At 40.4% G+C, this 23,129-nt stretch overlaps 1 protein-coding gene across 3 annotated transcripts; it reads right to left on the bottom strand.

Annotated features, from left to right (window-relative positions):
- Positions 1 to 598: 598 nt before the first annotated feature.
- Positions 599 to 22,405, bottom strand: Srfbp1 (serum response factor binding protein 1). Of its 3 annotated transcripts, none has more exons than XM_087592319.1 (8): positions 9,107 to 10,574; positions 8,703 to 8,806; positions 7,473 to 7,619; positions 7,298 to 7,369; positions 4,226 to 4,307; positions 2,886 to 3,609; positions 1,783 to 1,820; positions 599 to 1,418 (listed from the first exon to the last, which is right to left on the bottom strand). In XM_087592319.1, exons 3-8 carry the CDS (start codon positions 7,473 to 7,475, stop codon positions 1,234 to 1,236), a joined length of 1,104 nt encoding a protein of 367 aa, XP_087448445.1. In that variant the 5' UTR covers positions 7,476 to 7,619; positions 8,703 to 8,806; positions 9,107 to 10,574; the 3' UTR covers positions 599 to 1,233.
- Positions 22,406 to 23,129: the final 724 nt, after the last annotated feature.

Below are 23,129 nucleotides of genomic sequence, written 5' to 3'. Positions count from 1 at the left end.
AGACTTGCAAACTAGGTGCTTGCAGGCTGAGTGGAAGGCTTTACCTTATACTAACAGAATTAACATGCCGGCCAAATGGAATTCAGTTAGCACTGTTTAATTAATTAATGATCTTTTTTGTCTTCCACAGTAGTAAAAAGGAAATAGCTGAGATCTTTAAAAAATTCTTTTTCTTTAGAGCTACTGTACAGTATGAAGTAGGTAGTTCTTTATGAGTCATTGCAATCTCTCCCTGTTCTACATTTCAATACAAAGATAAAATACCAGCAACCCCAGTACTGGGAGAGTAAAAACCCAGCCCTGCTTGAATCACACAGCAAGGTCTCAGTGGTAGAGCAAGTTCAAAACCTAGAATGCATGAGGCCCTAGATTCAATTCTCAGTGCTGTACCCCAATATAACGCTAAGTGAGTAGACACCACGGATAAGTTTTCTGTACCATGAACATCTGGATCCTATACTTGGTCCACGGACAGGAAAGAACTAGGGCTCCACCTATCCATTCTTCAACGAATGGAATGCTTGCTCCAGAGGCACTCTGAGTGCCGCTACACATGAGCAAGTGGCTTAAACACCGCAAAGACTAAGTTGCAAGTAACTGCGACTGTGACAAATTAGTATTTATTTATATTTCCATATCCACAATGAAGACTGCCACTTCTGTTGTCTTATAACAATAACATTTCTAGTCCTGATTTCTGCATCTTCCCACTATTATCTTAAATATGTCCTAACATTTTTTATGACATTTACTGTGTGTTTGAGCACACGCATGTGTACACAGGCACATGCCACACTGCATGTGCAATCAGAGAACAACTGAGTGGGTTCTACCCTCACATCCTGGGGCTGACTCTCTGGGGCAAACTCGGGTCCTTAGGCTGTAGGAGGTGAACCATTGCCTGAGCCCTCTCTGCCCTATTTTCAAGGCAAAAGGCAAAGCTTAACTAGCGAAATACAGTTTGCAATCCTGAATGAGAAAACCTAAAATTCTGTAATGTCTAAATTACTTTATGTAAGAAATAATTTGGGGCAGGCACTCTTATGAAACAAATCTAGAGATCTGTAAAAAGATTATGTAAATATTCCCCAAACTCACATTAAAAAAAGAAAAACAAGCAATATATTTTATAACTCTTTCAAAGAGACTTTTTAAACACAAGTTTAAATAACAAGCTGGTTAAAAACAAAACCAAAATTTTTGACAGAAAGCTCGGAAAGAGGCAGCAAGCAATCAATCATCAAACGTAATTTTCTTCCCCTGAAACACAGCGATTTTGGACTGCTGCTCCTTCCGCCTCCTGCTTGCTTCCCAGGAAGGATGCAGAGGTGCATACGACGGCTGCTTCGCACTCTCGAATCCTCTGCGTGCACTCTTTGTAAACTTATTCTGGATTGGAGGTTCATTTTCTGGAATATCTGGGAAGAGAAGCAAAAATGACAAGTTACTATACCCGAACTGGACAGATTTCACTTCTTCACACCAGTTATTAAAGAAAATCTCATTTTACTTAGACACAGTATCTCACAAACTAAAGCTGAACCCCAACAGAAGACAGCTTCAAGTTACATGAGGAGTTAATTTACTAATTATTGTATGAAGCTTCTTACAACATGGGGAGACAAAACAAGCCAAAGGAAACCGATAAAAACTGCTATTGATAATGAGGACACTCTGCATTTGTGTGGGTACACACATCAGGAATACTATCAGGAAATGACAATTTTCATCCTCTCACAAAGCAATGTTTGTCTGCTTGCAGGCTGAGCAGTCTGTACACACCTGGGGCTTTATTCTTTGGGGCCTGTTCTCTGGGATCCCTAAAAGAAAACAGAACAACATTAAGACCTATAAGATAAAACAAATCCTCTGATGATGGAATGGGTGATAAAACTCACTCACAAGATGCAGTCACCTGCTCACTCTAACATCCAATTAAAAAAAATCAAGACTCAGCTAATCAGACATTCAATTCCATTGACAATCCCCCCCTAATAATCCCCGTTTTGGCTATCTTGCCCTTGCTCTTACAGACTGTCTATATAAATAACTTCAAAAATTTTCTCAAGGGGAGAAGAATTTATATAATAATGAAAATTAAAGTTTACATTTTTGGTGCAGAACCAAGAAAAACCTAGAAACGTTTTGGGCATGGCTGGGTCAGTTAAGTAAATATTTTAATTATTCTCAAGGTTCAATACTCCAAGTTTAAGAAAAATATTGGCTGTATTATTTTATTAAAGACTATCTCTAACCAATAAATACATAGAAAAAAGGTCATTATCTTTTTAGATTATTTATTGTTTAGACTTTCTAAACAAAGCTAATCACAGCCTCTACATTAAAATGCACCATCATTCTCTATCAAGACTGAGAACTGAAATGAAACGTTACAGAAGATCAGCTGAGAAGAGACTATCTGCAAGCATGGAGAGCAATATCCCAATATAGAGAGTCAGGAAAAATGCAGCCCCATGCCCTGAATCATAGGAGTGAGTGAAGCTTAGAGTAGTAGCAGGCCATCACACACTTCCCAAAAAATTCTGTTCATCAAGACAGACATGAAAACTAAGTTTCTCACTAAAAAAAAAAAAAAAAAAAAAGGTTCCACATTTCGAAACCCTGATAATGGAAAGAACAATAAATTGGCCAGGCATGTCACTGGGCTGCAAAGTAGCCTTTCATGTGAAGCTAGGCAGTGTGCTGCTGCTATTTCCACACACCATGCAATTTACAAAGGTGAAGAGAAAGCACCAGGCCAAATCCCAGCACGGATGAGACAAAGCAGGTCCACGAGGAGGGTTTCTCATACTGTGAGGACATGTAGCCACGTCCTATGTCAAACAAATGAACTGAACCATTTCAGAGCACAAACTCGCCCTTACCTTCTGGAGCTTTTAGGTCCAGATAAAGAGTGGAAAAACACGGATTCTAACTTCCTGGCTTCTGGAATCAGCTTATGTTTATCGTTTCTTATATCCCAGTGGGTTTCAAGTGTATTTGTTTTGGATGACACTTTTGGGAGGGGCTTCTGTTCCTTAGCTGAGGAAGGGACAGCACATTCCTTCTTTCGGGTCCGCCTGACTTTTCCAATGAAGAAGTCGTCCCCACTGTCACTGTCTTCAGATGCAGAGGACTGTTTGTAGAACCGTTCTTCAGTGCTGTCATCAAAATACTCCTTTTCCTCCTCGCTCACCTCTTCCTTACTGATGCTGTTGTCATCAGGTTCACACACGCTGTCCTCTGTGGTTCTGGTTGAGGCTTTCCCCTGGCTGTGGTTCCCGGGGGTTGGGGCCCCCTGGCGTTCAGAGTTAATCCCAGCACCCTTTTCTGAAGGCTTCCCTGGAGAATGTGGAGTGGCCACTGCTTTGGGTCCCTGCTTCCCCTTGGCCAGTTTTTCTTTTGAACCACTTCCTGCCTTCTTGGCTGTGGTGGGGTCCTTGTCCTTGCCCTTCTGCTCACCAACAACAGTTCTCTCAGGATGCTGTGACTCACTTGCTTCAGCCTGTGACCTTGGAATGTCCTCACACTGGCTTTCTTTTGAAGCACTCTTAGATGACTCAGCCTCCGGAGCATTCTGCCTTGCGTCTTTGAAGGCCTGGATAGCAGCTGCAAGCAAGATAGTGCAAGACTTGTTTCAGCACGGGTACACACAAAATGTCACTGTCCCCGCACAGTCCTACTTCGGCTACGTGGAAACATTTACGAGGATAACTGGGATCCACAGTGCGTATGTAAGAAGTCACAAAGAAATCTTTTCACTGTGTATAAGGCTCTTTCCTCATGTCTCTTTAGTCATGAAAAGCAGTAAAAATATTGTTGAAAACAATGAAATGGCAATACTAATTTGTGTTATTGCATTGATTACATTTCTAGACATCAAAATAAGTGGTAAATAATCTTTGACAAAGTTCTTAATTTCATAAGTACATTTTATAAAAGATACATAAAAATTATGTGACAGTATGGAACTGCATTAAGTATTTAAAATATCAACTGTTCAACATGGTTATGTGTATATATTTAACATAAATTTTATATTTAATAAATACTAAGATTTTGAAAAAATACAAATTTGGTTTCTTTTTATGACATAAAACATCTTTCAAACTTATAGGCAAAGGCCCACAGTTCTATACATTGAAGATGACTATTTAAAATCAATGAAGTCACCTGCCCAGAATCGTGGCTCAAAGCATTGCGCACACCGCCATCTGATTCATACCTTTTAGCGCATCAACTTTCCTCTTCAGAAGAGGGTGAACTGCTAATCTGGCAATCGCTCTCTCAGTTGCAGTAGAATCTGGCTGCAAATTAAAAGCAATAAATACATAACATCAAAATTAATCTGGCACTATTGGAAATGATTACACTGCAGGCAATTAATCTTTTGTATGTACTAATTGGAGCATACAATTTGCAAATATTCTCTTTAGATAAGTAACCTATGTAATGTAAAGACAAAGATCACGCTGATAAAAACAGAACCAATCTTGAATAATTAAAATGTTACCATTTAACAGTCTAAAAACTTAGACTCAATTACGGTATTAGTGCTAAGCTATGATGACAGTAACATTTGAAGTCTCATTTATGGGAGACCTAGAACAATATAATGTTCTCTCCTTATGTGTTGAATGTCTTTTACCTGTGACATGTGCTCAGAGCCCAACACAGTACCCAGCTCATTAGTAACACTTTACAATATTTGATAACGGGAAAGGAACATGTAATTCTGCAGCACTTATTTGCAAATTAGAAATTCACAGCACATGCTGTTTGCTTTACCTGCCCACTAGGCCCAACCTCTCCCCAGCCTCTATGTCCTAGCTCCAGCCGGGGCTTAGGTAGCGCCCCGTTGGCACGGCTAAGCAGACATCTTTAACAAAAGGTCCTCTCAAGCCCATCTCCCCCACAGCCGTTTCCGTGTCCCTGTATGTCTCCCCTCCAGGGGTTCAGGTAAAGATTCGGCGGCCAGTTTGCCTTCCTTCACAGAGCACGTGACTCCTCCATGACAGACTGTCCCCAAGAAGGTCGAATGTCACAAGCTGTGCAGTGCTCTTATCTTACCCCTAAGGCAGCAAGCTTCACCTCTGAACCATGACCACGTTTGCTCTTAAATGACGCTTCACTTAAAGTTCAAAACTCAAATGCTAATAAGAAAAGACAATAGGCCAAAAGCCTTTTTCTATATAAAAAAAAAGAACAATCTAGTCTTGATGTCAGGATTATTTGAATTTAACTATTAAGGAACAAAGTGGAACTCAAATTCAGATTTGTGAATTTGGTCTAATACATCCCCATAAGTTTTCCTCTAATTCACAAATCATCTGTGACTTAACTGAGAATTATTTCTGCACTAAATTGTTTAATGTCCACATTAAGTGTTTCCACAAAAAGATGAAAACATCGGTGAAAAGGCCAAACCCAAACCAGGGCTTAGCTTGCTGTGTCCTGGCTGCTCAGTCTTGCATACATCGTGTTCAGTGCAGGACCTCAAAGGAACAAGGAACCTGCACACCAACCCTCTGTCTGCACTCCCTCAGGACACCCACTGACTACATGCTGTGGCTAAAATGTCCCCACAAACGACTATCGAAAGCAGAATGTGATAAATGTCATAGGACAGACATGTCACAGTGCTGTCACCTGCATCAAAGCCTTCACAGGGTCAGACTGGATGACAGAAACCGCAGCTTTCCTTATTTAAAACTGAAACAACGTTTGCCATGGAAAATTCTCAGGAAACTGTGGTTTTTCACACACCTCCAGTTTCTTCCATTTCAAATAAATTAAACAAAAAAGGAGAAAACACCCTCATCTTTTAATGGAAAATTTTTACTTTGGTATTGGGTATTTACTGTCAACACAAAGGCATTTGTTATTCAATTTTGAAAAAAGTTCTTCAAATATACTCTGGATGACATTAAGTGTCTGATAAAGGAGGATTACTTGTGTGCAACACTAATTCTTTGGAATATCACCTAAACAAACTGTAAATCCACTGGCAGAGCAAGAATATTTAACACTTGTAATAATAAACTGGGCTTAAGTTCAACTCCTTTTATTTAAAGAAACAAATCAGCAAACCACAATCACTGACGTACAGTTCTTGTCTTAGTGAGAATGCGTGCTCTTGAGCCCCTTTGACCCCAAGAAAACAGATTTTGGTTACCCAAATCCCGTAATGCCAGCATGGAAGCAGTCTGGCGAAGTTTTATAGTTTTACAGAACAAAGAAGACCATAAGTCAAGGCAGGTTTAAAACATATGGTGGGTACAACAGAAAGACAAGAGAGGAAGCTTTTCCATAGGCCTAAAAAGCTATCCAGTTCCCTTTTCCCCAGCAGTTCCCTTCTAGACACTTAAATGCTACTGAGGCAGCGTCTGAATCCCTGGCTAACAGACTCCTATGTGACACCATCTCTTTTCTGGGGAAATTTGTATCAATGGAGGTATTAGTCTCCAGCTCCCTACACCCACCCCTGACTCTGGAGTGGGAATCATATGAGCCCCTGGTTCTATGAACCAACATTCTCAGAAAATATAAGAGACTCCCCCATTTATGTGTGGGTTCTGATTTCTCTTAAGAGACCCTGCCATGGTGTCAGCCTCTGCACTCTCCTTAGACTCCTTCATACTGTGGTACATCCGCCTAGCTGACTGTGCACGCATTGCTAACACTATTAGTTACCCCAAACAACTCACCTCGGTGTATAGTAAGTCCTGAATTTTTGAGCCAAAATAAATTCTCTTTCTGCTTCTATCACGTTGTTGTTTTTTTAAATGGAGATAAGAAAAATGGATTCATTCTAAGCACAGAAAGTCTTTATGTTCCTGGTCAACACACAATATAATAGCATGTGAAGAACGACTATTAAAAAATAATTTAAAAAATGGAATAACAAAACATAGAAATTGATCCATATATCACATACTTGACTTGAATTTTAAGTAGATTAAGGGCAAAATAAATCTTTCCTCTAACAGGAAAAAATACAGTTTTAATATAGTGAAGTCACTGGGCAATAATGACAGGAAGAGGGGAAACACTGAGCACCCAAATTAAATCAATCAATAAATAATCCAAACCTTTAGTAGTGATGTAAGCTATTTTCTTATGATTCTTACCACTGCTTTATGTATGAGTAGTAAACACACAGTACTGGAGGGAGGAGAGAGGGAGTGGGCAAAAGAGTGTGTGGAGCGGAGTGCCAGGAGACGGTCGCAGGACAGAGGCCGGGAGAGTGCGTCACATCCCATGCACCCTTGCTTCCTTGTCGCTATCTTAGACTTACCTTTTTGCAAGTTTTTTCAAAGTTGATATCATCATTAAGAGCAGATTTAGTTATGACATCAGGTTTCAATTCCTGTGGAAAAAACAATTTTAGTTAATTTATGAGTATCGTGAGTTATTAATAAAAAAGCTAAGTTCTAGAAAATAAATAATACCAGCCACAGTTAAGATCCTACCATGGTACTAGAAAAACTAATGACAAATGCCTCAAATGTCCATTCCCTTTGCAGCAGCTCACATCATCAGGTTCAGTACAACTTCACGGACTATAATCTGCAACCCAAAGATTCCTATGCAGTCAGGAAGCCTTCAAAATCAACTCTCTAAATAAATAAATAAATAAATAAATAAATAAATAAATAAATAAATAAATAACTGAATGAATGAATGAATGAATGAATGAATGAATGAATGAATAAATACAGTCTTGAACTTAAGGGAATACTGTATACAAGAGCCTCTGTAGAGGGATACTTTAAAATAGAAACCAGTCTCGGAGAAGGAACTTTATTAACAATATTTGGGGTCGGAGAAGGAACTTTATCAACAATATTTGGGGTCAAGTATAAATTTTCAGGTTAGGAATAACTTCAGTGATACTGCAGAAAAGCATAATAGATTAAAGCTCATTATTTTGACTGCACCTGGAAAAAAGCAGAGGAAGAGAGGAAGGGGTGGAGACTATTATTTGACACACCACACATGCAGACAGGAGCCCAAAGGATACCATTTGAAATGGACAAACTACAATGTATTATTTCAGAGGACCTTAGTTCTAAGTCCATCAACCCCATGGCAGCTCACAACTGCCTGTCACTTCAGTTGTTATTAGCCATATCTGATAGCTCTGGTCTCTTCAGGAACTGCACTCACATGCACAGACCATCCCCATGATTAAAATGAACAAACCATTAGGCAGGATCAGAGTCCCTGAACAGAGACCAAGAAAGGTTATTGGTCAATGGTGTGGCTTGGTTGCAGAAGACCCTAGCAGTTTAGAGTTATTACTCCCATGGGACGATCACCAAGAACAGCAGCAGCCAAGGAGTGGAACTGGCTTGAGCCAGGGGGCAAAATGGGTACAGAAGTCAGAGTAGGAGAAATGCCCCAAGCCCTTTGAGGAGCCAAAAAGACTGTGAGTGACTCCCAGACATTAGACACTGAGTTATTCACACTGTTGGGAATTTGATTTTGCTTTCTTCAGAGCAAAATCTGTGCCCTGGGTTCCTCCCTTTTGAAATAAGAAAGTACTTGCTGTTGATTATGACAGGAGCCCACAGTTAAAAAGACTTTGAGATTTTAGAGACTGAACTTTGAAGTGTTTTGAAGACTATGGGACTTTTAGGTCAACTTGACATAAGCTAGCACAGTTTTCAAAGGAACCTTAATTGAGAAAATGCCCCTACCAGATTATCCTGTGGGCAAACTTGATTTGCACTTTCTTAGTGGATGTGGGAGGCTCAGCTTGCTGTGGGCTGTACCACACTTGGGCTAGTGTGGCGCTCGGATGCTGTAAGGCAGGCGGAGCAATCCATAAGGAACAAGCCAGGAAGCAGTGGTCTTCCATGGCCTCTTCATCAGTCCCCACTCCCAGGTTCCTACCCTGACTTCCTCTCATGATACACTTGAAGTGAAACCACCCCCATCCCCAAGCTGCTTTGGTCATGGTGTTTTATCAAACCAACTGAAACCCCAACTAATACAACAGATGAATGAAGCCATCTTGGAACACAATGGAGAAACAAAGGCTTAATAATATCTGTTTTACATGCGTAGGACAGATCTATAAACCACTGTCTCTTGTACTCACTGTCTCTCCTGCCCGCTCTTTCTGGCCATTCCTCTGCTCTGCCTTCAGTCTCACCGTTTTAGAAAACACAATTGCGCAAAACCTTGGCTGTGCCTATGTAAGGAAGGTTGTGAAATGGAGTACCACCTGCAATCTTAGTCACCACTCAGACCTTTCCGTCTCCTTCATCCCATCATCAGCAATGACAGCTACTCTATTAAAGACAGACATTAATAACCATCTGTTATGCTACAATGGTGAACTGAGACAGAAACTACTGAGATAGGACAACATCCCTCCTAAGGAGATGGAGACGGGAACTGGCCCCGTAGTGCAGCACAGCAGGACTGGAGTGCCCAGAAGCCCATACCTGCCATGGACTGACTGATCTCCGGCTCTGTCTGTGGTACCCAGGGAAATACTGATATCTAAGTGGTTCACATATATTTTCCTAGTTCTAGGTTAGAGTTTCCACTCGGTGGCGTCTTCCTAAAATCATGTCAGACACTAACCTACTCAATCTTCCTCCTTGGCTGTCTTCCAATGGAATCATTCTGACAGCCAAATCAATAATCTACTCCACACACCCTCTAAGTTTTAAACTAAAATCTACAAAACCTGCATATGTAATACAGAACTTTAAGGAGTTTTCTAGACACCAACTTTTTCATTTTAACTTAAAGTTATTAATTTTATGACCCACCAGACATGAGTACTAAAACTAGATGTTAATAATTTTGATTAAAACTAGATGTTAATAATATTAAAAACCAGAATGTGACCAGAAGAACAAATTCTCCTGAAACCTGCAACATCTTCATAATGCATTTCAACAGTTATAAGGATTTAAGAACATGAGTTTTCTCTCTGGAATTCACCGCCACATATAAACAATAGATTTTAAATTTGGCTTCCTTTAGAAAGGAAAATTGGGAGAATGTGAAGATGTCTCTACAACTTTACTAGAAATTGCCAAGAATTAAAAACTGAAACAATACTCCCCTTGGAATAGCTTTTTATTCTATTAAAGATGTATTTATCTTTATGTGTATGGGTGTTTTGTTAGCATGCATTTTTGTTTTTACATTAATGGTTGAAAATGCTTTGCACACTTTCATGGTTATTAGGAAATATCCTGACAGGGTAAACAGTTCACATTTCCAGAATTACAAAACTTGAAAAATCAAATAAAAACAACAGCCTCCCCAGCCCCCACGTATCATTCTCTACTCCTAAATCTTAAAAGGAGGCTTATCTGAATGGGTCGATTCCAGAATAAGTTCTCTGCCCAGAAGCCTGGTGTGCGTTGTAATCTAAGCAGTAAGAGCACTACATTTCATATTTACCAGTAAGTCCTGCAGCCTGACCTGCTTCCCCTAGGACCGGAAGCTTCAAAGAAGACAGACACCACTTACATTTGAAGATTTGCTTATTTAGAAGAGTAAGGTAAGGCCATCATATGCGAGACAAAATGTCTATATTACAGGACCTACAATGAAACAATATTAAGGGGTCAGGAATGTGGCCTATTTGAAGCTCTGATTTTTAACTGGAGAAATTACATTCCAGAAAGCATGTGGGATTTCAATATAAAGATTCTATTTTTCAACTGGTGTTTCCTGAGTGTGAGGAAGGCAGTATATGCTGATCTGTGCACATACAGACATTATTTCCTGTGGACTATTTCAAAGGTCACAAGACCTAAAGAACCTTTTACTAAATGAAAGGCAGCACCAAGCCTAGAGACTTCAGCTTGATCGCCATGGAGAAAGACGAGATTCAACGACTAGACACTGTCCTCTGTCCTTCACACAATGCATGTGCTCACAGATGCAAAGACACATAAATATATAACACTGTAGAAAAACAAAGACACACACACACACACACACACACACACACACACACACACACACAGAGTGGCATTATTATTATTCTACATACATAGTGGCCTTAGAGCACTGACTAAGGTGACTTTAAATAATGAAGAACTAGCTTTTTCAATTTTATGTTTCTGAGACTTAGCACTAATAAAAGAAAACTTGATTTCATAATCTTTTTAGTAACAGTTTAGCAACATTTTACATATGTCTAGGGATTCAGAATAATCCCAGTACTATAAATACAGCAATGTAAGTTTAAAAAAAAATGCTGCATTAAAATCACTCAGCCATCCATGCCAGGAAAAACAACTGAGAAAGCTGACTCATCATCTAAGACACCCTCCTCAGCTATTAGCAGGAATGCCGTGAAAACAGACAGCTAGAGAGGCTGACAGCGGACAGACCAGGGCTGTATTGAGAGGCAGGGAGGTTTTGGAATCAGAATGGTAGTGCTATGGAAAGTTTCTTAGAACTAGCAATGTGAAGAGGAAGGTGTCAGGCACTGGGAGATGAATGATTTAGTGGGAATGTTGATGCCACATTAAGTAGGAAGATTTGGATTCAATCCCCAGCATTCACATAAAAAGCTTCACCTTTATCTTTTTTGTCTCCAGATAAGTAACCTGGGGATCTTTAGTTACCTCTCGATGAGAAAGAGCCTGTCCCAGAAGCCAGCATGTACATTAACACTGAGAAGTATGGGCATTATCAGCGGTAGCATCAAAGACGGGGCTCATACCTACAGTGTGTAAGATTAGAGCCTCTCATTTTACAGAATCACAAAGATCTGGTCTTGCCCGCACTGCCCCACTCTGCCATGACCAAAAAGAAACTTACTCCCATTTCTAAAAATATATGGGTTTTCTTCATGAGACAGCATCTTGCAAACAAATACCCTGTTATCATACCGAGAGAGTATCAGACAGTATGGCCTGAGGACAACTATAAAAATCTAGTGGTGTATAAACTAAAGGAGAAATCCCCTGTGGAAAGACAGAAAGTAGAGGTTCTCCTTCAAATTTAATTGTCGCTCTGAATCCACTGTATTCCAACCATTTCTTTTGATACTCCCAAATGTATGAGAAACACTTCCTTACAATAAATTATCAAAAACCTTTCAACTGGAAAAATGATATATTTATTTCAGAAAAGGCTGATTCTGTAAAAGTACCATAAGCTGGAAATAAAATTAAACAGTTTAGTTAAGTAAACATATAGTTTACTACTCCTATTCTGAGTTTTTATATTTCAACGTAATTCTGTTTGAGTTCATATCAAAAGAGAGAAAAAAGCCACAAGGAAGCAACCAAATAAAATGAGGCTAGCCAACGCGGAATACCTTACCCACGACAGGAATTCAAATGCCTATACTCTGAAGTGTATGAACTCACTGCAGTCAGTAAACTGCGGCTTTGGGGGTGACAATAAGTGGTGTCAATTACAGGGAAGACAGTGGTCACTTTGTAAACTTTTCTAGCACTGGGTCTGACCTGCTGCTGATAAAACTAAAGAACAGAAAACCGACTTCACATATAGATCAGATAAGACAGCTCCTCAGCTAACACAACGATGAGGAGTTGCTTGTCATCGTGCTCCTTACAGACTAAACATTTGTCCCTTGTATGTACCCAACCCTTCTTACAAAAGAAACCCCTAACAATCACCTAGTGTTTCAAAGCCTGTGCATAATTAAAATTACAAATATCAATATTTAGAAGAAATCACATGAAAAGTTCTATTGAAAGGATTTTAGGTACCTGATAGTCCTACAGGAGGAGCAACAAATACAAATAAATACACTTCACACTAACCAACCATTTCCTATACCTAACTCTTTAACTAGAGTAACTGTATCCTGTTCGATAACTTTCCTTCTCTTAAAAATAGTGAAAAGCACTGATAATTTAATTCAATTAAAATATTGTTAAAGAATTCTCTTGTTCTTTTATCTTACTTGAACTTAGATGTTAAACCAGATTATAAAAGTCAAACATATACAAAATTACCCTGCAATTGAGATAACTGCTGGTACCAAATGTTGTTTTTAAGTTCTGCAATAAAAAGGCTTCCAGACATTTAATGGTATGTCATTTGGTAAATGAAAGTTTCCACAAAGAAAGGGCAGAAAGAGGACTAAAAATGACACCAGTGAAAAGTCTGGCTGGAAAGACAACAATATGGAGCACGTTGGTCCAACACTAAACCTATTTTAAGTTCTTACAGAACCCAGTAAAACGCTGACACCACTCCATAAAAATTTATTGAGCTGGCAACAAGAGAAGCATGATGTCAGCCACCAGCATCACCATCCACATTCCCAAATAACATGGACACTTAACTGTTGGCCTTTCTTTAGAATACATGCTCAAGAAACAGTGAAATAAAAGCCTTAGGCATGAGGCATTATAAAACACAAATGAGTTTAGTTTGGCAGTTTTGACTCAAATTAGTCTAGCACTTCAAGCCAGGGAGACATGCTCACACACAGTGCAGCTCTGCAAACCTGCCACTCCTCACCAAGCCCGGCTACACAAATGAGCCTGGGGCAACTCAGGAGACCTTGACCAGGGACCAGTGAAATGAGCTGCCAAGGAGACACTTGTATATGATGTGCAATCCCAGGCTTTTACCTTCATGGCATGGATTTCTTGAAGCAACCTCTGGGCTCGCCTTTGGTTTTTCAACAGTGCATCTTCAGAGCCCCTACAACAGATCACCAAGAGGAGCGTTAGCTTTAGAGCCATGTCACGGTGAGCAAAGCCTGTGAGAGGCGCTGCAGCCCGCACTGCTGTTTTCAGGCCACAGTAACACACCCTGATGTCACTGTACTGGAAACGGGACAAGACACACATTATCCTGGAGTCGTTTCACTGGTAGCTTCTCTAGTCCTTTAACAGCAAGGTCGGCTACACCCTCTGATCAAAAACTCTATTTAATGTAATACAAGCCTCCAAAGATATGGTTAAAGTTTGGCAATGCTTTTATTAACTGAAAAATTGTTTTCTGGAATTAAAGAAAAAGTAAAGATGTTCAATATCTGCTTAGTCAGCAAGGAGGGTTATCTTCTAGAATACTTATGAAGGAACAGAAAACCAGAAACCATACTTTTGAAGGCTTTCTAAATCCTTGTGTTTAACATTAAGAATTATAAATAGATTTCCATTAATGCTGCTGATACTAGAAGTAAGAAGTATTCTTTTATTCAAAAATATCACACAGTATATAAAAAACTGACAAACATTTCCACAAATACTGAAAATTTCAAAATACTAAGCCAAAGAAAGGCTGGTGAAATAAAACCATAAGTGATTCAAAGCAGACAGTCTAGACTTACTAACACTTTGAGATAACTTCTAGTTCTACAAAACACATTTGGAATACTGAAGGGAACTTCATTTTAGAAAGGGGAAAGGGAAGAAACGGAAGACACCATCCTGTTTCTTAAGCAACAATAGTTCACAGCACAGCAGGCCATGCTGACACAGCTCATCCTTGCCCACCCCATCACTGTACACGGAAACTCAAGTGCTGAGCGCATACTCGGCCCTCTCACTTTATAAATATTAAACGTGTCCTGACATCCGACTTCCCATGACTAACTTTTTGGACTTCAGTCTGCTGACACTCCGGACTAGTTTTCGGATGACCAGAACTCGGATTCGCTTCACTTCTTTTCTCATCTTTACAACCTTAGAGAAAAAGAAGACAAGATAAATGGATTCTTAAAGGAAATAAGACATTCTGAACGTTATTACACTTAGTCTGCAGTTTAACCAAAGTTCTGCTTAACCATGCTCGGATTGATCAAGTCACGCTTCTTCCGTAACAGTGTGGGAACATGACAAGGCTGGCCATGTATGTGCGGGACGGAAGGAGAATCAAGTCAGGATTCTGATTTCAAAGCCAGAGCCTTCCCAGTAATTAGCGGTTTACTTTTATGTCCTGTTGGTACTGGAACACACTAAATCATGATTTGTTTTCTATGAGAAATCCCTTTGTCCTGGAGTTCTGGGACTCATATTCACCATTTTCGATATCACACATTAACTTCCTTCCACAGTGTCGGGCACTGTTCAGACACTACAGGGCCGACTCTCACTCTGGCCTCAGCATGCTTGTATCACCATCACAGCTTTTACTGGAGTCTTTCTTGTGACAGGAAGATGTCTTCCCAAGGTCTTGTTAACATCTATTCTTTCTGATTGGCTCAACATCATTTCTAAAGGTCACAAATATCATACTACTGCAATTAAGGGTACTTTTACAATTTGTCACAAAAGTAAGAGTGTTTTACTGTTAATCCAATTATGTTTGGTTAAAATAATAATTGATGTATGTTCCCTCCAGATAAATCCCATGGAAGTCAACAATCTTATTTTACTCAACACTGGTTCTAAACACTTGAAATAGTGCATGGCACACAGATCATGCTCAACAGATACTTGCTGAACAACTAGTAACCCAGCCCAGCTTCTGTCTTTTTACTGCGGCAGATGCACTGTATCACACGGATTAAAAGAACATAACCACTTTCTTTCCCACTAGAATACAGCAACATCTTTGGAATTTCTGGTTTTGCTATAAAACTTTTTTTGAGGAAAGAAGAAATACTGTCCATCAACACCAAGTCTTGTATTGCTTGAGCTCATGAGCAGAAGGCAGGCAGGCAGGCAGGCTCCCATCTGTGACCCAAGGCTTGGGATGAAGGAAATGGAAAATGGCATGTCTCTGGACAGCCTGTCCACGTGCTCAGCTGGAAGCAAGCCTGGGCTACAGAGTGAGACTATTGCAAAACAACAAAACAAACGTAAATATCGAGAGACAGAATCATAAGAGATTATCATACATTGTAAAATTAAGTCATTTATAAAAGGAGTACTACCAAGTGACAATTTATACATTCAAACATTAATATTCCTCAAAGTTTAACCTTGCGGTTAAACCTTATAAAATGATAATATACCACTCACTATTAAGTATTAACAACTATTAACTAATAAATCACAGCAGGCAAAGCCATTTCCCAGTTACATTCCGGACATAGGACACTAGTCTCCAACTCTAAAACTCCAATTCAAGAAGAGGTATGCTAGACATTACACGATAAAGAATTCTCAAAGTAGGGGGAATGCTTCCTATACTCATTCACACCAAAACCAAACATGCTCTCTTTTTTAACTCTCTCAGTGTCTGTGTATAGGCAACAGAGAAATTCAGCTGTATGTAGACATTCACTAGATATAAAAATGAAATTTTAATTCTTCTCACAACTGTTTACTTTAAATTCTTAGCTCTATTTTTGTAAAACATTACTAGTGGCCTTTTTTTGTGAGGCCATTGAAGGTCATCAATTCATGTGTCAACCAGGAACTGCAGCACCAGTTGGCAGGAGGCCAACTCACTGTGCATCACATTTGGGCAGTCTCTGGGTTGGGAGGTACACCCATGGTCCCAGCACTCACAGGCTAAGGCTGGGGAATGCAGACTTTGGGAACTACAATGTGTAGGTTGATGTCATTATGCAGGTGAAGGCAGACAAGATAAAACAAGGCCTGTCATTGGACGAGAAGGGAGGAGGGAACAGAGGTTTTAGAAGGGAGGGAGAAGAGGAGAGGGGGCTGGAGCGAGGAAAGAGGCTGGGAGAACATGGTGGCAGATGTTAAGATTCTTCTCTGCGCATAAATACAGGTTGTTATGACTAGTTTTAAGGGATGGGTGTGTACAGAATTTTATGTTGTCTGGATGGCAAATTATATCTTATCAATTGGATCAGGGGATATTGCGTGGTCTATTTTTTCATGGTACTTAATTGAGTCCACAGTAAGAGAGGTGAGAGATAGGTGGTCTCTGTATGAAACTGTCGTGGCGGCCACCCCGTTAGGAACTAGGTGGGTAGAGAAATTGCTGGTGGAGTAGCCGTGGGGACAGTGTAAGAAGGGATGGCAGTTAGCGGCTAAGACTGAGATGAAAATATCGCACAGATGCCAAGTGGCCCTGCGGTGCCTCCACTAGCGTGGGATAAAAGAAACCACTTTTTATTTTACCACAACAATGGACTACACAGCAAGACCCCCTTTCAGAAACTAAACAACACTCACCCACATATACACACCCCGTTCGAGCCTGGGAGTGATGGGCACAGCGGATTCTTCTCATGCAGTGCCAGCCTCCCCTGAGACACGGCCCAGGTTACAGTGGTGAGAATGCATTTGGCCACATTGGATGCCCGGGTACTAGGGCTTCCTTCAAGGTTGGCAGAGTGGATATTGTTGCCATTACTGACCTCAACTACATGGTTTACATGTTCCAGTATGACTCTACCCATGGCAAGGTTGACGGCACAGTCAAGGCTGAGAACAGGAAGCTTGTCATCAACGGGAAAGCCATCAGCATTCTCCAGGAGTGAGATCCACCAACATCGAATGGGGCGATGCTGGTGCAGAGTATATTGTGAAGTCTACTAATGTCCTCACCACCACAGAGAAGGCCAGAGAACACCTGACCCATAAGGGTTATCATCTCTGCCCACTCTGCTGATGCTCCAATGTTTGTGATGAGTGTGAACCATGAGAAGTATAACAATTCACACAAAATTGTCAGAAATGCTTCTTGTACCAACAACTGCTTAGCCCCTCTGGCCAGGACATCCAGGACTCATGAACAGAGTCCATTACTGCTAACCAGAAGAAGTAGGTGTCCCTCCCTGGGAAGATGTGGCCATGGGACTGTATAGAACATCGTCCCTGTATCCACTGGTGCTGACAAGGCATGGACAAGCACAGAGCAGAACGGAAAGTGCCCTGTCACAACCTCCCATGTGCCCACTGTGAATCTAATGCTGCCTAGAGAAAGCTGCCATCAACAAGGCAGGGAAGGAGACATCTGGGGCCACTCAAAGGCATCCTGGGCTACAATGTTGTTTGGGCGGGAGAGGGAAGATTATAGGTAAAACAGATAAGGAGATAACAGAAAAAAAAAGTGAAAGATATGTACAGAGTCTGGAGAGAGAAAACGAAGTAAAAATCTCTAGCTTATCATTACTCAGACTGATGATCCCTAGCAGAAAAAAAGAGCATTTAAAATAACGCACTACAAGATTCAAAGGTCATACCGCAGAGTGTACTTGTGCTGACAGTGAGGTGCCATGTGGAATCTAGGTAACCTGAATCGCTTCTTGGATAGATAACAAAAATAATAAAGTCAAAACCTAATATTCCCACTGAAAAAGGAACAGACAGAAAGTCAACTCAAAAATGAGAAAAGAAAAAAAAGGGAACCACAAACAGGTAAAAGCAGACCACAAAAGATGGGCACTCCATCCAAAGGGTTCTCTAGCTATGACTTAAGCCCTCTCTGCATCCAATATTCCATTGCTGGTGGTTATCAGCAGACAGGAAGAGTGTTTTACAATGTGAGCATTCTCTCTAGATGTCACATATTGTGTAATGGGACACTTTACTCATCTAGCCTATCTCCTAGCTTATGTTTTCTGAGAACCTGCTTGTGAGAAAAAAATATATTTTGCTATTAACAATTAAACGTTTTCGATACCATGGTGCATAGACAAAATTAAGTGATTTGAATTGACTTTTGCTGACTGTCTGCTATTCATCAATCAGCTAATATCAAGTAATGCATACGTTGCCATGTACTTGGTCTAGAGTAACCTTTAACAACACTGATGGTTATAGGAAAAGCTGAGCTCATCTGTGTACTTCTGGAATACATTACAACTTCTACCGAGTCACTCCATACATAAAAATCATAAAACAATAATCAGGACACTGGAAAACAGGCATGCTCATATACCGCTGGTAGAAACGACAACTTCTGTAGTCCGTATGGAGGAATCTTTGGCAATCTTTAATAAAAATACTCCCGAGAGTCCATCTAGAAGGCATACTTACAACAAAGGATCACTCACAATGCTTTCCACACCCCTCCCACTAGAACATGCTTCATAAAACACATGTATAAAAAACACACAGAAGGACAGACATTTCTGCAATGCAGTATCTCACATGTTAAGTTTAAAAGTATACACCAATACTACACATGAGGTACAGAAATGGTAGAAAATAATGAGACATATAGGTAAGAAAAGCATACACCAAAAAAGTTAGTAATTACCTCTAAGCTAGAAATAAGTGTGACACCACACGATCTTGTCATGGGAACTGTCATTTTCCATGTGTTTCAAGTATTCCAGTTATAAGCCTTTACATTACATTTATGCCTTTACAAGGAAACTCTAGGTTGGTCATTTAGTTTACCACTTACTATTAGTTACACTGTTGAATTATTACTAATAAACAAGAATTTCTAAAACAAAATCCAAACTGGTAAGTGGCTGTCTGTAACTTAACCACTGCCAAGCCTATGCTGCCACCTAGCAAGGCTTGCCAGGGTGTTAACAAGCAAGCAAGCTGCTTGTCAGTTCAAGGAGAATACATTTATAGCTTCAGTCATTTTCACAAATACTACGATATAAAAAGTTTTACATATATACATATATGTCCATATATACACATAAACACAGTTTTGGGTATTCTTATTATTCATAACAGAAAATAAATTGGTTCTTAGGCATTTTAGCTCCTACCTTTACAAGTTACCTCCTCTGCGGGAAATATTTTCTGATACTGAAAGTGGATGTCTGAAACCCCGGATAGTTCAAAATCCTGTAAGTAAGAGTTCTTTTCCCTATATATGCCTAAGTAGACACGAAAATTTAAAAGCAATAGAACAATAATCACTACCGCCCCTACACACATGCACAACAGTCAAATACAGAAGACCAGAACTACTCCCTGAACCAACTTAAGAAGAGCTATTTATTTTAAGATATTGAGGATCCAAGCCTGAAAACTGAGCTCCATCCCCAAGACCCAGACGGTAGGAGGAGAAAACTGACGCCCAGGAGCTATCCTGGGCTCCTCATGTGAACTGTGGCACCCTCCCTCCTATATAAAAAAAGGAAATATTCACAAAATATATACTGAGAATACAAGCAAGACTGTAAAGACAGGTAGAGGGACACAAAATCTCTTTCACATATACAGTCCCAAGTAAATGCCATTGCAAGTACTGACAAGAAGAATTACATGGTACTCCCAGAACTTACACAAAGGACAAAAACTAGCAATGGGCTTCTTAAGAAAGTGTTAAGTAGGAACAACAAGAGGACATTCCAAATCCAGGAACAGCATGTGCAAGGACTGTAGTGGGCCAGAAGGAAGCCAGTCCAGCTGCAGTGCATGGGTTGACACAACATGGACAGGCTGCCCTTCTGTTGCTCAATTTTATCCAAAAGAGAGCTAGTGGATTTAAGACAAGGAAATGACCTGATTAAATCTGTGCTGAAGAAAGTGCTCAGGAGCAGTTAAAATGACCAAATTAAGGGTCAGTTTGGGTGGCTAGGAGGAGAGCAGAAGAGCTTTCTATGTGGATGTAATCTGGACCACTAAAGCAGCAGTCACAAGAAAAGAGGAACGATGTGGAACAGTGGATTTCAACTTTTCCACATCGGCTTCCTTTATGGGCAAGCTGTTGACCCATTTCTTTTGACAAGTTTTTAGGGAAAAAACAAGTATGTTTGATGAGCTTTTTCTAGGCAGTTAGTTGTCTCTCTTCCTTCTTTGGGTATGCGCCTGTTTTACGTAGATCCGTCATAAACTTTGAAGGGATGAACACAGGGCAGTGGTCCCATAATAATTCAAGGACGAGTTATGTCATAGCCATTTCCGTTTGTGTTTCCGAAGACAATGTTACCAGATGCCACACTTCTTACACCTTGTTGCCATTAAGTGATAGGTAACTATATATTTGTATTTCTACTTTCCTCATTGACCTTAATTATAACATCAACATTTCCACCCTTTTCTGTCCTCTTTATCCTCTCTGAGGACATATTAAATTTAAATTTGAGATATGTATCATTTCTGATTGATAAATTCAGACACAGGCACACAGAAACAGGTTTTCACAGCGTGGGAAGCATTCTGGTTAAAATCAATTACCAACTGCTTCCCAACGGTCATATTTAAGCTATTCTGAAAAAGTCTACAAGTCAGTGACATGCAAGAGGAGCCTTACTTGACAGATGCCCGAATACTATGACACTGACATCAATACTGGACCTAAATGTAATTATCCCTTTCTGTGAATTTCCAAAGACAATTAACCTAAGATCACTCATAGCTCATACATAACCTAATAAAAATGTCCCACCAACAGTTATCTTGTACAAAACACAAGTTTAAGTGAGTTAAAAAAATCAATAAATCCTAAATACTTCTTTGATCTGGCAATTAGACAGTAGTAGCCTATTTGTTAACTCTCATTAGTTGTCTAGGCCTTCTTTTATTCAGCATTTCCTACCACCCTTTCTCTGCTTATAAGACCTTCAGGTACCTTAGGGAACTATTGTATGCAATTCCCACATATCTTCAAAGAAGATTGAAGACTCTATCGCACATCTGACTTTGCCTCTTTCAAACACTTCTGCACTGTTTTTGGGAGGGATGGGACCTTCATATTTACTTTTTATCTTAGGTTACCGGAAAAGGAAAAAAAAGCACAAAGAACATCATACACGGCTGTGTAACCTGCATACGAACCGCATGCAGGGTAAACAATTCTTTCCATGTCGGTTGTTTTGAGGTGTTCTTTTCGATCCTTGCTCTCCAAACCTTACTTTTTAGGATGCCAGGTAACAGTTGGGAAAAACATACAGCAGAAACTCAAGGTGGCCTAGTGACAGTAGCACACTACAGTGGAGGTAGTGGTGAAGGTAAAAGCGCGAAACCAGGTTAGAGAAAACAGAGATAGCGTGTACGAAATGCTGTAATGGGGACAAATGGGACCGACAGTACCAGGAGAAAAGAAATTAGGGCGTGCGTACACAGTCATTAAAGATCTGGAACTTCTTAGGACAACTTATGCCTCAGCTTGAATTCCCTTCCCTTCATTTTTGACAATTAAGAAAGGAAGAGCTTACTCAGGGTCCCGCACTACGCAAAGATCTCAATAAATTTATATCTTACAACCCTCTGAGGAAGATACCACTCTGAGCTTCATTTTACAGAGAACAATTAAAAGTGACTGTACACTGAGCGACCCCCGCTTCGGTCGCACAGACAGAAGTGTGCGGAGCCTGAGACCCGGGACCCGACCGGCGCGTGGATCCGGTCTCCACCGGGTCCTCGGTGGCCGTGCTCCGCCTTTCCGGAACCTCTCAACCCACTGCTGCCCGCGCGGCGGGAGACGCCGAGAAGAGGCCACATCCCACGGTCTCGACCCGCGTGCTCACCTCGTTATTGAGGTTCAGAGGTCTCGGCTGAGCCATTGCGGACGGAGGAGAGGGGTCCGCCGCCATCTCGAGCACGTGAGCACCGGCAATTACACCACGGCTGCGTAGACACGCCCCCGATGGCGGTCTTTTCCGCCCAAACGTAGGGATTTTCCGGCAGTGCCGGAAGTGCGAACGGCGACTTCCAGTTTGTGGGCGAACAGCCAAAATTGAGCGTTTCCTTGGAAACCAAGCTAGTGCGCGCTGAAGTAGGCGTTGCTTTAGCTGTTGTTAGCAGAAGAACCAGAAGGTTCTTCGTGCTCTGTTAAAGTTGGGAGGCCGCAAGGAGAGCCAAACGTGTTTTTTTTTTTTTTTTAAATAGATCAAGTACTTGATTTTGTTCGATTTTAAAATTTAGCGCTTGTGAAAATTTTTTTGCCCTTTCAAGAAGAACATCATTACAACACCCTCAAAGCCTTTTGTTTCCTACTGGCCAAAGCATGAATATGTGGAAAGGTTGAATTTTAGTAAACGGGATATTTGAAGTAAAATAGGAGCAATTGCTTTTGCCTGTAAGAACTGTTTTGAAGAGCCAAACTCTAGGCAGAAGAAATGTAAATGAGAAGTCTGAATTAGACCAACTATTAATTACAAATTTTAGTAGTGACCTTTACAGTAGGTAACATCCTGGCCCAAACGCTTTACTTGATTTAATCTTAAAATCCGATCTTCATTTTAAAAACAAACAAAACTGACAGTTAAATAAAATGGCTTGTTCAAACTCCCCTAGCTGGGGACTGACTACAATCAAGACTTTAGGAACCCCTGCATAGATTATGGGGTCCAGTGCAAAATAGAAATGCAAGACAAC

The sequence above is a fragment of the Rattus norvegicus genome, chromosome 18 (assembly GCF_021556685.1).
Source record: "Rattus norvegicus strain SHRSP/BbbUtx chromosome 18, alternate assembly SHRSP_T2T, whole genome shotgun sequence".
NCBI classification, from domain to species: domain Eukaryota; kingdom Metazoa; phylum Chordata; class Mammalia; order Rodentia; family Muridae; genus Rattus; species Rattus norvegicus.
The sequence above is the reverse complement of the archived record's forward strand: the minus strand, read 5'-3'. Positions and strand labels throughout refer to the sequence as shown.

Bases quoted from the DNA above. Each gene is read 5' to 3' on its own strand.
- Srfbp1 (XM_087592319.1), bottom strand. The intron at 1,821-2,885 runs GTAAGGGCGAGT...GTTTTCTTTTAG, and splicing joins GGACCTAAAAGCTCCAGAAG to GGATCCCAGAGAACAGGCCC. The intron at 1,419-1,782 runs GTGTGTACAGAC...TTCTCTTCCCAG, and splicing joins CCCAAAGAATAAAGCCCCAG to ATATTCCAGAAAATGAACCT.